The 15,346-nt window shown below is 47.1% G+C and overlaps 1 protein-coding gene across 19 annotated transcripts in view; it reads left to right on the top strand.

The window, feature by feature from the left end:
* Positions 1-15,346, top strand: part of FNBP1 (formin binding protein 1) — a 144,911-nt gene that overhangs the window by 72,074 nt on the left and 57,491 nt on the right. For 18 of the 19 annotated variants that reach the window (XM_086684261.1, XM_086684276.1, XM_086684275.1 and 15 more), the window contains 2 exons: positions 9,213-9,275; positions 9,701-9,805. The exons of the other annotated variant lie outside the window; for it this stretch is intronic. In XM_086684261.1, coding sequence (XP_086540387.1) covers positions 9,213-9,275; positions 9,701-9,805 — 168 coding nt within the window. The remainder of the gene's footprint in view (positions 1-9,212; positions 9,276-9,700; positions 9,806-15,346) is intronic. 19 annotated transcript variants of the gene reach the window in all.

Below are 15,346 nucleotides of genomic sequence, written 5' to 3'. Positions count from 1 at the left end.
GGGCTCTGGGCTGACGGCTTGGAGCCTGGAGCCTGCTTCGGAGTCTATGTCTCCTCTCCCTCTCTGCCCCTTCCCTGCTCGCACTGTCTGTCTCAAAAATATATGAAGAAAGTTAAAAAAAAACCCAAAACTTAAAGTTTTTATGAATCAGAACTTCGTTTTTCCAAGTTTCCTTCTAGACATCATTTATAGACGTAAAGATACTGATATGTATATAGAGAGACAGATATGGGTGTATATATAATATCTATATAAGAATATATAACATTTCAGCATATGAGTCGTATATAGATATAATTTATATTTTTATTTATTCTCCATTTAATATCATAAGCAGTTTCCACTTTTGTACGCGAAAACATCCAAGTTTCATAATTAGAATTGTAGTGGCTATGTATCATTCTAATGCTATTGTATACTTAATTAATTCTTTAATATTTGATCTATAGGCTATTACCGGTTTCTGATTACTTACTTATATAAACAATACTGCAGCGAACTCATTACTTTAATAGCTGTTTGGTGTGTGGGGGGGTGGGGATCGTTTCTCCCAGCTAAATTCCCAGAAAGAGAATATGAGGTCAAAGCATACGTGGTTTACGGTTCTCGATTAAGCTTCGGTCACTTACAAGACTAACGGTCTTTAACAGAAGTAAATACACTCTTGTTGGCGATTTCTGCACATCGCATCCAGTTAGCAGAGAACTTCAGAGGGATCGTTTGGGGCAGCTCCAGCTTTGAGGCTGTCGCAGGGCTATCCACAGCGGTCACCACTAACCGCGTAAGAGGGATTTATGGAGATTTGTTGCCCCAGAAGGGGAGTCAGGAGGTTCCGGCCAACATTGACTGGAACCTCGAAGTAAACTTCTCCCAGCAGGTGGAAAGTATGGTTCATTACAAAATACTGGCCGGGAGCAGAATCGCTGTTTGGCAGTGGTTATCTGAAGAGTTCTAGAGGAAACAATTATACAGTACCTTCAGTGACTCACTAAAATGTTTAGAAACTCAGAGAGTTCTTACAAGATGCCGCATTACGTAGAATTGACCAGTAAATTTTTTTTCCCCCCGCTGAGGTTTCGGGGATGTTTAAAAACGGATACTAGAAGATAACATTCCTCTTGAAGTTAGGTATTGGGTAGGTCCTATTTAGAAACCGAGGGAGGGACTTAATTTCCTACAAGGCAGCTTTGTAGCGCTATGTTAAGAACATGTTTTTATGAGCGATTACAGCAAAGAGACAGAAGGAAAGCGAAAAATGAAAGGAACGTACGTATGTGATCATGTAATTACAAATCTATCTCTGATCCCTTCGGTCCTGTTGAGATGTAGCTTTGGGTACTCTGTTAAGAGATTTTTAGATTTCGTGGCCTGGGAGAGGAGCATCGTTCCCAATAAGAGTTCCTCCTTCCTGGGGTTACCTCTTTTATTTAAATAAATCCCATGGGGTGCCTGGGTGGTGCAGTCAGTTAAGCGTCCGACTTCAGCGAGGTCACGATCTCCCGGTCTGCGAGTTCGAGCCCCGCGTCAGGCTCTGGGCTGATGGCTCAGAGCCTGGAGCCTGTTTCCGATTCTGTGTCTCCCTCTCTCTCTGCCCCTCCCCCGTTCATGCTCTGTCTCTCTCCGTCCCAAAAATAAATAAACGTTGAAAAAAAAAATTAAATAAATCCCAAAGCGAGGAGCCCTAAAGAAGTTGTTGGTCTTTGGCAAGGTCATGCTGATACGATGCCCACTGGTAGCCCCTGGTCTAATAGATCTCTAGAAGGTGTGTTTTGTTTTGTTTTGGAAGAACACGTGATAGTCGCATTCTGTTCATCAAGGGCCTGTCACCACTGTGGTTCTGTCACCCGCAGAACCGTAGACAGTCTGTCCTGTCATTTATGGGGTAGCATAGCTAGTTATCAGGGCACTGAAATTCTGTTCTCACTGAAATTCAGATTCCATAGATCTGAAGTGCAACTCTGGGTTCTGGGTTTCTCCCTCGGGAGCTGGAATGACACCTTCTTTTTCTTCTGAGACCGGGAATTACTTGACTGATGTTTTGTGTCCCAACGGACTCTCCTCTGTCCAGGCACCTGCTTGTCACCTCCCGCCATGTGCCCAATGCAGCATCGCCCCCCCACCCCGACCAGTGCGCCAAGGAAAGAGGGGGTTCTGGAGCCCAGCAGCACTGGGAGTGATGCCCCAGGGCTGTGGGAGGCAGGGGCCCATGTAGCCCATCCAGAAAGAAACTTTGGATCCCCGAAACTCCTTGTTATCACACCCCATTCCAATCCGCATTTCCTCCAGTCAGTCAGTGGCACTCCTTTTTAACCTGGTTGTTCTGGCCACCTTTGCACCCCATCTTCTGTATAGTATCAGGTCCTGTGATCGGCTCTATCTTCAGTAAATGTCCTCAATCCAAACACTTCTCAACCCTCGTCCAGTCCCTCGTCGTCTCACCCGGAGGAGTGCTCCAGGCTTCCCGACTCCCCCCTCGGCTTCCGGGCTCGCCCCGTGGTCCGTGGCACAGCTCCCCATCTCCACCTGTACCCCCGGTCCCTCTGCTGCACCTGCCACATTCGGAACATTCTCCACACGCCAGGGAGTCCGTGCAACCTTGTGGTGGCACAGAGCAGACCACGCACGTCCTGGTGGCTTTCCCTCACGCTAATGTGGCTTTGGAAGCTGTCCTTGGTCCAGCCGTCGCCTGCTTCGGCCTTATCCGTCATCTCCGTCTGGTCACATTGGTATCAGCTGTTCCGTGAGCACACCCAGCCCTCTCCCACCTCAGGGCATCTCCATTGCTGTTCCCGCTGCTCGCAAGGGTGTTTCCCCGGACCTCTGCAAGTCCGCTCCTACACTTTGTTCAAGAAACCTCATCCAGGGGCGCCTGGGTCGCTCAGTCGGTTAAGCGTCCGTCTTCGGCTCAGGTCATGATCTCACGGTTCGTGGGTTCGAGCCCCGCGTCGGGCTCTGTGCTGACCATTCAGAGCCTGGAGGCTGCTTCGGATTCTGTGTCTCCCTCTCTCTCTGCCCCTCCCCTGCTCACTCTCTGTGTGTCTCTCTCAAAAATAAATAAACATTAAAAAAAAAAAAAAAAAAGAGAGAAACATCATCCAGACCTCTCTATCTAAAATGCCGCTGTGCCCACACCCCCACCTCGTCCCCTTTTCTCTTCCTCTGGGTTCACTAGTTTTCACGAGGACAGCAGCACCCTGCGCATCTGGGCATGCAGTGTGGACTGAATGACTGAATCCCACTGTAAGAGCTTTTAGCCTTTTCAGGGAAGGATCACTGCCCCTAAAGTCCCACCCCTGGTCACCCTGGCCCTGTATTGGGCGATCCTCCTTGTCTGGGTCTGGAAGTAACAGAGGTATACCCCGGGAAGAGGTCAAGGGAGGGCCGTGTCTCATCGGCTGCTTAAGATCATCCTGAGAGTTAATCAGGGGGCACCTGGCTGGCCCAGCCCATAGAGCATGTTGTTGATTTCGGGGCTGTGAGTTCAAGCCTCACGTTGGACGTGGAACTTACTTAAAAAAAAAAAGTTAAGGGGCGCCTGGGTGGCGCAGTCGGTTAAGCGTCCGACTTCAGCCAGGTCACGATCTCGCGGTCCGTGAGTTCGAGCCCCGCGTCAGGCTCTGAGCTGATGGCTCGGAGCCTGGAGCCTGTTTCTGATTCTGTGTCTCCCTCTCTCTCTGCCCCTCCCCCGTTCATGCTCTGTCTCTCTCTGTCCCAAAAATAAATAAAAACGTTGAAAAAAAAAATTAAAAAAAAAAAAAAAAGTTAATCGGATTCTTCAGCACAATTAGGATTTTAAGGAACACGAAAGAAAGAGTTGTCCTGAAGAATAGGTAAAAAAAGCCTTCTGGAGTGCAGGTACCTTGTGCACGAGGAGCATTCTGGGTAGCAAAAGCCAGCATGAGAATGACAGGAACAGCGGGGTGAAGGCACATGGGGAGAAGGAGTGAAGGGAACTTGGCCGCAGGACGGTGAGTGGGGTCCCCTGCCCGGTGCCCAGATGGCCTGGGGGTGGAGGATGGGGGGAGTTAAGCAGCTAAGCATGATGCTGGGAGGCAGGTGCTTTAGGAACTTGAAACAAATTCACTGAGAAGGTTATTTGTATTATAAATGTGTCGGGGGAAATAGACCTTCCCGAATCATTCCTCTTTAATCATCTGACCATTCTGCATAAATCAGAATGCAACTCCCATCACATCCCAAACGCTCCCAGGTTTGTGGCTTGGGATTGAAGTGAGGGGGTGAAGGGCTCCCTCGGGCAGGGCCGAAGGTGGTTGAGTTTCCCCCGCAGCCCGCATCCACGGCTCGCCTTGGCCTCACGGATTCGTAGCTGTGTTCATTAATCCCGAGTCGGGCTTCGAAGCTGTTAGCGTTCAGACCCACCACGCTGTGGGTTTTGAGGAAATTATAATATTTGTCCCAGGCATATTTGCTGCAAGCTGCTTTTTTTCGTTGGCCTTTTCAAGTCTTTGTATTCCTTTGTTTTCATCTGTGGAATCTGAGTTTTATTTAAAATTCCAGATGGTTGACTGTCCTCAATTGAGTGTTTATGCTTTTTTTTTCCCACTTTTTTTTTTTTTTTTGGAAGTGACTGTTCTCAGATCAGTGCTATATTTTGCTTTTTTGTGGAGTTTTAAAAATTAACGGTCTATTATATATAAATCTAGTAAAAAAGAGCAGCTGCTGTACCTAATTGTGGGGTGTGAATAATAGACATTCTCACAGCCTAACGATGATCTCTTGCAGTGCAGTAAAACTTTCTTGGAAGCTCTGTCATTGAAGTTTTTCTTTAAGTTTGTGGTTGTTTATTTTAGGTTCCCTGTGATTCTTATCTTATCTTAGCTGCCCCCGGTCCCTGGAAGATTTCTAACAGCAACAACAACAAAAATTGGAAGGATGGTTTTTATTTGTATAGATTTTATCTGTATATAGTTTTTAAATTGTTTCTTAATGTTTATTTTGGGGGGGGTGAGAAGCATGAGTGCGGAAGGGGCAGAGAGAAAGGAAGACACAGAATCGGAAGCAGGCTCCAGGCTCTGAGCTGTCAGCACGGAGCCTGACGCGGGGCTCGAACCCACAAACCATGAGATCATGACCTGAGCCGAAGTAGGACGCTGAGCCGGCTGAGCCACCCAGGCGCCCCTTATCTGTATATTTTTAAGGTTCAACCAGAAAGGGGAAAGGAAGTTTAGTTGCCACCTGCTGTACCATCAGGCATTTTTAAAAGTCTGTCATCACCTTGGAAGAGACACAAAAGCATCTTGCCTCCAGCAGAAAGTCAGGAGCATCTCTCTGGGTCTCTAATGATGGCATTTCCTGTCTTCTCTGGCGATAGGAGAAAAGCGCCGTGGTGACTTCACTCTGTAGCTCCAAAAGACCTATTCTCTTTTTCTAGAGAACAATTCCTCTTTCTTTAGCGCTTGGAGGCACACTTTTTAGATACACAGTTGCTCACTGTCCTGGGAAGAAATGCGTTGCCATTGTTTGCGAAGAAACAACAAACCCATCTGGCAGGCTGGTTTGTTTGTTTACCTTTGTTCCTGTTAACTAGCCTTTCGGATTGAAGGAGGGGATGGAGAGCTGGCCGCAGATGAACCACTGGTAGGTGGCCGGCCGCTCAGGACGGTCCGGAGGGCTCCGGTACCACCCGCCAACTTCCCCAGGGCTCAGCACCACGTCTTTTTGTGTGTGTTGTAGCCACAGATGAGTTTTGGAGGAACGTATTGCCAGGAAAGAAAGATTAGGAGGGAAATCACTGACACCTCGATTTTTCCTTGTGTCACTGGAAACCTTAGGGTCTCAAGTGTAGTTCTCCGATGATTTTTTGTTTTAACGTGTTATTTCGTATTTGAGAGAGTTAAAGAGAGAGAGAGAGAGCACGAGCAGGGGAGGGGCAGAGAGACTGAGACAGAATCCGAAGCAGGATCCATGCTCCTAGCTGTCAGCGCAGAGCCCGATGCGGGGCTCAAACTCACAACCGTGAGATCACGACCTGAGCCGAAATCGGGAGTCGGAAGCCCCCCAGGCACCCCTGGAATAAAGTCATATTTATTATTAGATATTAAATGGAGGGGTGGTAAGAACATTCACTGTATGGGTTTTCAATCAAGATCAGCCCTCATGCTCCCAGAATGTGACTTTTTTTGGAGCAGGGGGGCGGCGGCGGGGGGTGGGGGGGACACCTGTTGCCTTCAGAGAAGACGCCTTTGATGTTAAAGCCGAGTCAACCTTTCCCGGCAGAGCCTGTCACTTTCCCCGTGTTCTTGTGTGTGCATTTCCTCTCTCCGCCCAGGACGGGCCTCGTGTTTTGGGAGAAACGTTCATGTCGAGAGCATGAACCCAGACTCCAGCTCGGTTCCCTTTCATCCCTGTGTCTGTTAACGAAACCTGAGAAGTGAAGCCCCCCCGGGGGGCCCCCCTCTTGGATTCCTAAATTGCTGGATGGAGAAGAGTTGCCTGAAAAGGGAGCTTAAAACCGAGAAGCGTGGCCTCGAAAGAGAGACAAGGAAGGAGTCCCTTATAAAAGAGCCAGAATCTGATTTTGTCTCCTTCCTGTCCTCCCCAGTCCTCAGTCCTCCTTTGTGACTCAGCCCGGCCCTAGGCTCTGACTAGGAGAGATAAACTCAGAGGGGGAGGGTGGGGGGGGAGGGGGAGCCTCCGCCATCAGTCTGCTTTCAACCTGCCTTCTGGCCACGACATTCCCCACCTTGTCTGTCAGAACACAGACGGCACATTCAAGCCCAGTCATTCCGGGAAGGTTGTTCAGTAGCAGGAAGGTTTACCTGGCTGCGGAGAAGGTTCAGGAAAGGCGCTAAGAGCTAGTGCCGAACCCCGGGGGCCAGTCAGGGTGGGGGGCTGCTGCGGTCCCCTCCGTCCCAGGGGGCGGGGGTTCCTGACCGGAGCCGTGGCCTCGGTCGAGGACCCAGCCAACCCAGAATTTCTCAGCGAGAGGACCTTCAGATACACCTAAATTCCCCGCCCTCCGATGCACCAGAACGTCTGTGGCAAATCTGACACAACCGGAGGGCCCGGGAGGCCGTGTGTGGTCCATATCCCCGGGTCAGCCGCTGGGGACACAGAGGACAGATCTGGGAAATTCCCACCACATTGACGAAGTCAGTGACGTCACAGCTGAAGGAGATTACAGGATTTAGGAAACGCTGGTGATTTGGGGCCACGAGATAAAAAGGACATCAGTTTCTTAACATTTCTATGTATTTCTGGTCTTTCCTTGGGATCTCGTCTCCTTTGGAGATCTTGTCCAGGCTGTGGCTCGAACCACCCACGTGGTGCTGGTGACGTCCACGCTGATCTTTTTAGCGTTGACCCTTCCCTGAGCTCACACTCGGCCATCCAGCTCCCCGGTAGGCTCTCCACTTCGGGGTGTCTTAGAACGTCAACCTAACAAAGCTAAAACTGTCTGACTCCAGCTCCTAAAGCTCAGACCAGCAATCTTGGAGTCAACCCTGAAACTTCCGTACCTCCACTCACATCTGATCCTGGGGTTTTCCTGACACCTGGGAAGGACACCTAGAGTCTGGCCCCCGCTCACCACCTACGCTGCTGCCCTGTGGTCCAAGTCTCCCATCTCCCGGGTTGGAGAGAGACCTGGAACCTTCCTTCACAACATGGCGCCTCTATGTGACCCATGGTTCCCCAGCTCATTCAGACCCAAAGTCTACGAGACTCTACACAGGCTGGCCCTTTCTTCTCTGACCCCGTTTCCTGATAGTGCCTGAGGCTTACCCCTGCTCTAGCCCTTTGCGGTCCTTACTGGTCAACACAAGGCACGTACCTGCCACGGGGCCTTGGCAGAGAGCAGGGGGCTGAACTTTTCAATCTAAGATCTAAGTAATGGAAACATTCATCTACACAAATGTTTGCAGGGGCATTATTCCTGTAGCCCCAAACTGGGAAAACCCTAATGTTCATCAACTGTGAATGGAGAAACAAAGTGTCACTGGGCAGTAAAAAAGAGAGAAAGGACCGAGACCCACGTGACAACGTGGATGAACCTGGAAGACATTCTGCCTGGTGAACGTTATGTGCTAATGGAAGCCATTGTGGCAGTCACAAAAGACCTCACGGCCGAGGATTCCATTCATAGGAAATAAGCCAGAGCAGGCAAAGTTATGGACGTAAGGTAGAGTAGCAGTTGCCCAGGGCTGGGGGGGGGGGGGGGGGGTAATGACGTGTTAGACGTTAAGGCTGTCCTTTTGGGGTGATAAAATGTTCTCAGAGTGTGGTGATGGTTGCACAGTTCTGCGACTGCACCAATGAGCGCTGAGTTGTACAACTCCAGTGGGCGAATCGTGTGCTATGTGAATTCTCAAAGCAGCGGAAAAACAAAGGTCTCCGTGGTCGCTGTCCTAACGAACATTCCTGCCCTTTTCACGAGTGTTGTGTGTGGGTCTGAGGACTCGGGATTATCCTACCCGAAGTTTAAGGGGGAAACTCTGTGACTGTGTTTTCATTTCCCCTTTATTTTTTATTTATTTATTTATTTTTATTTAAAAAAAAAAAAATTTTTTTTTTTTAATGTTTATTTATTTTTGAGACAGAGAGAGACAGAGCATGAATGGGGGAGGGGCAGAGAGAGAGGGAGACACAGAATCGGAAGCAGGCTCCAGGCTCTGAGCCATCAGCCCAGAGCCTGACGCGGGGCTCGAACCCACGAGCCGTGAGATCGTGACCTGAGCCGAAGTCGGACGCTCAACCGACTGAGCCACCCAGGCGCCCCATATTTATTTATTTTTTAATGTTTCATTTATTTTTGAGACAGAGCATGAGCAGGGGAGGGGCAGAGAGAGAGGGGGACACAGAATCCGAAGCGGGCTCCGGGCTCCGAGCCGTCAGCACAGAGCCCGACGCGGGGCTCGAACTCACAGACCACGAGATCACGACCTGAGCCGAAGTCGGACGCTTAACCAGCTGAGCCACCCAGGCGCCCCTCCCCTTTATTTTTTAAGTCTTCCATTTCTTTGGAGTGCACTAGAGATTCAGTATTCCAATACGGTTTAGGGGGCGCCTGGCTGGCTCAGTAGGCAGAGCACGCGACGCTGGATCCCAGGGTTGTGAGTTCAAGCCCCCCGTTGGGCGTGGAGCCTACTTAAAACAAGAAATTAAATATGATTTGAGTTGATGATTTTTTTTTCCCCTCAGGTGTGACCCTGGGAAAGAGGGGGTGCTAATCACTGTGCGTTTTCTGTTTCCAGTACTTTCACGATGGGCGGAAGGCACAACAGCACATAGAGATCTGCTGGAAGCAACTCGAATCAGTAAGTGGAGGACAAACGGCCCGAGAAACGGCTTTAGGTTTCCTAAATGTGAACGCGAGCTCGAAGCGATCAGTAAGCGCGAAACAAAAACGCCCAAGACACGCCTTCAGAGATCTTCCAGTTTGAATTGGATTTGTTTGTAGGCGCCCTTAGGGAGACTAGGATGTTGAGCCCCAAGAGCTCACGTAGAGCGTTTTTCTTAAAAAAGAAAAAAAAAAAAAAATCACACGCAAAGAACAAAGGGGAGATGGGTTTGGGTGGAAATAAATGCAGCTGTTCGAGTAACTTACTGAAATCGTCACAAATCAGCTCAGAGGAAGGAGAAAGCCCCTTGGGGGATGGAGATGAAATGATACCCTCGCGTAGGAATCTCGCGGTTTTGCATTAACACCTGCTCTTCTGCCACCACTCGCCCCTGCTTTCAGAGTAAAAGGCGATTTGAACGTGACTGCAAAGAGGCGGACAGGGCACAGCAGTACTTTGAGAAGATGGACGCCGACATCAATGTCACCAAAGCAGACGTTGAGAAGGTGAGGTGACAGTGAGACTCTTTCACTTACTTCCCTTATCTGGGCCTGGAGCCTGTCCTCCCCAGGCTGCCTGTCCCCAAGCTCTCCTTGCCGACGGCACCGCAAAAGGCCACCCACCCTGGGATCAGTGCTTTCCGTTTTGTGTCACCTGTCGTGGGGGCCAGAAGCCCTGACTTTCGGGGCGTCTCCGGTGTGCCGATCGGGGGCACTTGGCCGAATTGTGTAGTCCCCAGGATGGTGACGCGGAGACTCAGCCTGGGAGCGGCTCGCAGCAGGGTGGTTTCCGGAGGTTGTGGCTTTTCCCTTAATGGCTTTTCAAAGAACAAGTCCACCCCTTTAAAAGCCAGAGCACAGGGCTGCAGAGCCATCTGGAAGAGATCGGCTGCCTCCGATGCTTCCGTTTGGGAGATAAAGGGCCTGGAGGGCCGGCCTGCCTTGCCGTGGATTCATTCCGGTTGTTAGCAGGTTGTAGCTGAGGGCTGGCATCTGGGCGTCCCCGACTTGTGTCGCAGTTAGGAAGGTGATAAAGCTCGCACTGTACCTTCTTGTGGTCGTCTATGTGTTTTTCCCTAGAAGCGGAGTTTTCTTTTCCAAAGAGTCATCAATACAGGGTAAACAGCTTAAGGCTGGTAAATGGCTGTATTCATCCCATGACCGCCCAGGGCCGTTTTGGCATCCTCAGCCTGCTGCTCTCTGTGGGGAGAAGCCTGGCATTTTCATAGGTTTCTTTCACTTTTGCCAGATTCGTGGGGGACGAGTTTAGTTGGAAAATAGCGTGGATGATTTAGTTATTGGTCTAGGTCTGCCAGATGCCTGGCTTAAAGCCTAGGTATTTATCACCCTGCCTTCCTTGAACATTGCTGAAGATATTAAAATACATAGTCTCGATGTCTGTATTTGAGCCCGAGTGTGGATACTTTACCAAGAGATATTAATGTGCTGATAGAGTAACCATAAAGTACCGTAGGTTTGTCATAAATTCCTATTAAATAGCCAGCTCCCCAAACTGTTTACAATGGGACTCCGTTGAAATCGTTTGGGGGCTAAATGAGGTACGCCAGTATAGGGGTAGCATACCTCGCAAAGACATGCCCCTTCTTTATCAAATGTTTTGTTAGCCTAAATGTTAAATCAGAGTGAATTTTACTCATTTAAAGACCTTCTTAAAAGACAATTACTTTTATGGGGGCGCCTGGGCGGCTCAGTGGGTTAAGCGTCCGACTTCGGCTCAGGTCATGATCTCACGGCTCGTGAGTTTGAGCCCCCCCCGTCGGGTTCTGTGCCTACAGCTCCGAGTCCGGATCCTGCTTCCGATTCTGTGTCTCCCTCTCTCTCTGCCCCTCCCCCGCTTGCACTCTGTCTGTCTGTCTCTCTCTCAAAAATAAAAAACATAAAAAAAAATTAATAAAAAAGGAATTTCTCTTACGGCCTTTTCTTAGCATAAAAGCTATCTTTGCTTATTACAAAAATACTTGACGGGCGCCTGGGTGGCTCAGTCGGTTAGGCGTCTGACTTCGGCTCAGGTCATGATCTCACGGTCCGTGAGTTCGAGCCCCGCATCGGGCTCTGTGCTGACAGCCTGGAGCCTGCTTCAGGTTCTGTGTCTCCCTCTCTCTCTCTGCCCCTCCCCTGCTCCCGCTCTGTGTCTGTCTCTCTCAAAAATAAATACAGATAAAAAAAAAAAAGAAATACAATCTTATTGATGCCTTTGAAGTCTATCCCTAACTTCATGCCCCTGATCCTCACCCTAGAGGTGCCCTTTATCCTTAATTCGGTGTTAATCACCTCCTTGCTAATTGTCCCAGCTTTGCCACGGGTGTATGTATCTCCGAAGAGTATATTTATAATTTTGCTTCTTTTTCACCATTATATAAACAAAAATCATATTTTCATTTATTTCCTTCATTCTTGATTGTTTTTTCGTTCGGCGTGATGTTGTTAATTCACATGGACTATGTAGAACATCGAGCCAGATGCCTTGCTAAATTCTCTTTGTATTTCTACTTTGGAGTGTGCGTGCGTGCGTGCGTGTGTGTGTGTGTGTGTGTGTGTGTGTAGAGACAGGCCTATCACCAGCAAATAATGACAGCTTTATTTCTTTTTCAACCCTTATGCCTTTTATTTATTTTTCTCATCTTGCTCTGTTGGTCATGAGCGCCGTTATGCTGGTAAAAGCAATTATTGTGGACTTCTTTATCTCGATTCTTGAGTGTGAAGAGAGTACTTCAAATAATTCTCCATTAAGCATGATTTTAATATATACACTTTATCAGGCTAACTGAGCTGAGTCAGTTTTCTTATATTGAGCCAAATTAGCATTCTTGTGACGAACCCAACTAGGTGATGATGTTTTGGGTTTGTTTTTTTTTAATACGTTAGCTGAATTGGTTTTGTAAATATTTTACCTAAGAGTTTTGCATCTGTTTCCATTGAAATGGATCTATAATTTTCCTTTCCCGTCCGTCCTAGTTTGCTTTATGAGCATGTTGCCGGTTTGTTTTTCTATTTTCTGAAATAATCCATGGAAGTTGAAATTAATGTTTCTTGAACGTTTCGTAATACTTCACTGTGGGAAGTCTCTAACTACAGAGTCAATTCCTTCATCGTCTGCTTCCCCTTTGGTCGGTACTGGCAGATTGTGTTTTTCTAGACCTATATCCACTTCATCCTGAATTTTCAAATTTATTGGCTTAAAAAATTTTTTTTATGTTTATTTATTATCGAGAGGTAGAGACAGAGCACGAGCGAGGGAGGGGCAGAGAGAGAGGGAGACACAGAATCCGAAGCAGGCTCCAGGCTCCGAGCTGTCAGCACAGAGCCCGACGCGGGGCTGGAACCCGCGAACGGCGAGATCATGACCTGAGCCGAAGTTGGACACTCAACCGACTGAGCCCCAGGCGCCCCTTAAATTTATTGGCTTAAAGTTGCCCATAATATTCTCTCACCTTAGTTTTGCTGTCTGTGCTGTTGTGCCCCCTTATTTACTCCTAAAATTGTTTATTTATATCTCTGGGTTTTTTTTTTTGGAGGACCAGCATTCCAGATCATTTTTATTCGCATTTTCCAAGAACCCGAAATCGATCGTCATGGAGCTTTCTTTGTCTATTTGTAGTTTCTATTTCATCTAGTTTCTTTTTCTTTTTCTTCTTCCTCTTCTGTCAGTGTCTTTGGATTTATTCTCCTCCCCTTCCAGAAATTTCTTTCTTTGGTTCTTTATGTCATTACAGTCTTTCATCTTTTCTTTTTTTTTTCGTTTTTTTAAAATGTGTGTTTATTTGGTTTGTTTGTTTTTATTTTTGTTTTTGAAAGAGAGCACACAAACAGGAAGGGGGCAGAGAGAGAGGGAGACACAGACTCCGAAGCAGGCTCCAGGCTCCGAGCTGTCAGCACAGAGCCCAACACAGGGCTCGAACTCACAAACCACGAGATCATGACCTGAGCCAAAGTCAGACGCTCAACCGACTGAGCCACCCAGGCACCCCTTTCTTCTTTTCTAATATGAGCATTTAAGTAATACATTTCCCATTTACATATGATTTTGTGTGTAACCCACAGATTTTGATATGAAGTATCATTATTGTTCATTTCCAGATACTTTTCATTTCCTTTACTATTATTGAATCTCTCCTATGATTTATTTGGAAGCCTATTTTAAAATTTCCCACTGTATGACGTAGTTAAACTTCTCTTCGGTAAGTTCAGTATCTTTGATATTGATTTCTGTAATTTAATTGCATCATCGTTCTGGAAACTCTGAGTTTGAATCTTTGGTTTATTTGAGACTTGTTTTATGCCCCAGCACATGGTCAGTTTTTATCAGTGTTCTATAAATAAATGAAAAGAATATGTATTTTCCATCCCTACCTATTTGCATTAGATCTAACTTGCTGATATGCAAATCCTCCCATGGTGAACGATTCTTGTTGCCATTGGTTGTATCATTTCTTTGTGGGAGATATGTTACTTCTTTGTGCCTTACTTTTCTTGTCTGTAAAATGGGAACACAGAAGAACAGGATTCATGGGAATACTAACAGTGTTCGTATGTACAAGGGACTCAAAGCCATTTATGGCAGATCATAATGGTGGAAGATTTGTCATTTACTCTTACTTTTTTTTCTTGTACCGTGAAGTTACCTTAGGAAAAAATAAATTTTAGGAGCGCCCGGCTGGCTTAGTCAGTAGAGCGTGCGACTCTGACTTGGGGACGGGAGTTTGAGCCCCATGTTGGGCATAGAGATTACTTAAAGAAATTAAATTTGGGCACCTGGGTGGCTCAGTTGGTTAAGCGTCCGACTCTTGGTGTTGGCTCAGATCTTGATCTCACGTCGGTGAGTTCGAGCCCCACGTCAGCGCTGGGCTGACAGCATGGAGCCTGCTTGGGATTCTCTCTCCTCTCTCTCTTCCCCTCCCCTGCCCTCTCTCTCTTTCTCAAAATAAATAAACTTAAAAAAAAAAAACTAAAAAAAAAAAAAAAAAGAAATTAAATAAATTAAAAAAAGAAAACCTTTAAAAAATAAATAAATTTTAGAATTGCAGTACCTTCAGTGTGTTTTAAGTTTTCATCCATGTGTGGTGAATTTCTTTCTGCCGTGATGCTTTATGCCTTAAAGTCTGTATTGCCTGATCTATGCTAGCTCTTTTGGTTAGCCATGGGGGGCACGGCGAGATTTCTTTTGAATCCACTCTGATGGTCCTTATCTTTCCCCTGGAGCGTTTGGATTCATGTGTATCATCTCATTTTGTTTTCTCTTTGTCTCGCTTTCTCTATGTTCCCTTACCTCTTGCCTTGACTCTCTTTGTTTCTTGCCTTCTCGTGCTTTGAAATTTTTGTTTTTGTTTTATTTTCCTCATTCGGTCTTTCCCCTGGGCCATTTTGGAGATCTCCTGTATTCTCTTCCTATGCTTTTATTGGTTAGCCTAGACATTTGAACAGACGTATTCAGCCTGAACTACAAAGTATATCGGAATCTTTAGTGATGTTTTCTCTTTTTTCTTTAAAAAAAAATTTTTTTTTAATGTTTATTTATTTTTGAAGGAGAGAGAGAGAGAGACAGAGTGTGAGCAGGGGAGGGGAAGAGAGAGAGGGAGACTCAGAATTGGAAGCAGGCTCCAGGCTCCGAGCCGTCAGCACAGAGCCCGACGCGGGGCTCGAACTCACAGACCACGAGATCGTGACCTGAGCCGAAGTCGGACGCTTAACCGACTGAGCCACCCAGGCGCCCCAGTGATGTTTTCTCACACAACCCTTTAACTAAACCAGCTCCCTTGTTGCCATTTATTTGTGAGTATTTGGGGTTCAATTACACAAGCTGGGCTTTGGTAATTTTATACAGTCCTATAAGTATGCTTTCCACTTTCTTTGTTCACTATTCCTTTTTGTATCGGGGATCTTAATTCCTTCTTAATTCCAAAGGACATCCTTTAGAAGTGCCATTAGCCAAGATTCATTGCAATAAAATCTCAGTGTTCGTTTGATTGGAATGGACTTCACTTCCCTCTCATCTCTGAAAGATGATTTCTCCATGTATACAATCCCAGG

The sequence above is a fragment of the Puma concolor genome, chromosome D4, assembly GCF_028749965.1.
Source record: "Puma concolor isolate L17-30 chromosome D4, mPumCon1.1.hap2, whole genome shotgun sequence".
NCBI lineage: Eukaryota > Metazoa > Chordata > Mammalia > Carnivora > Felidae > Puma > Puma concolor.
Note: the sequence above shows the minus strand (reverse complement) of the source record. Positions and strands in the feature narration are given on the sequence as shown.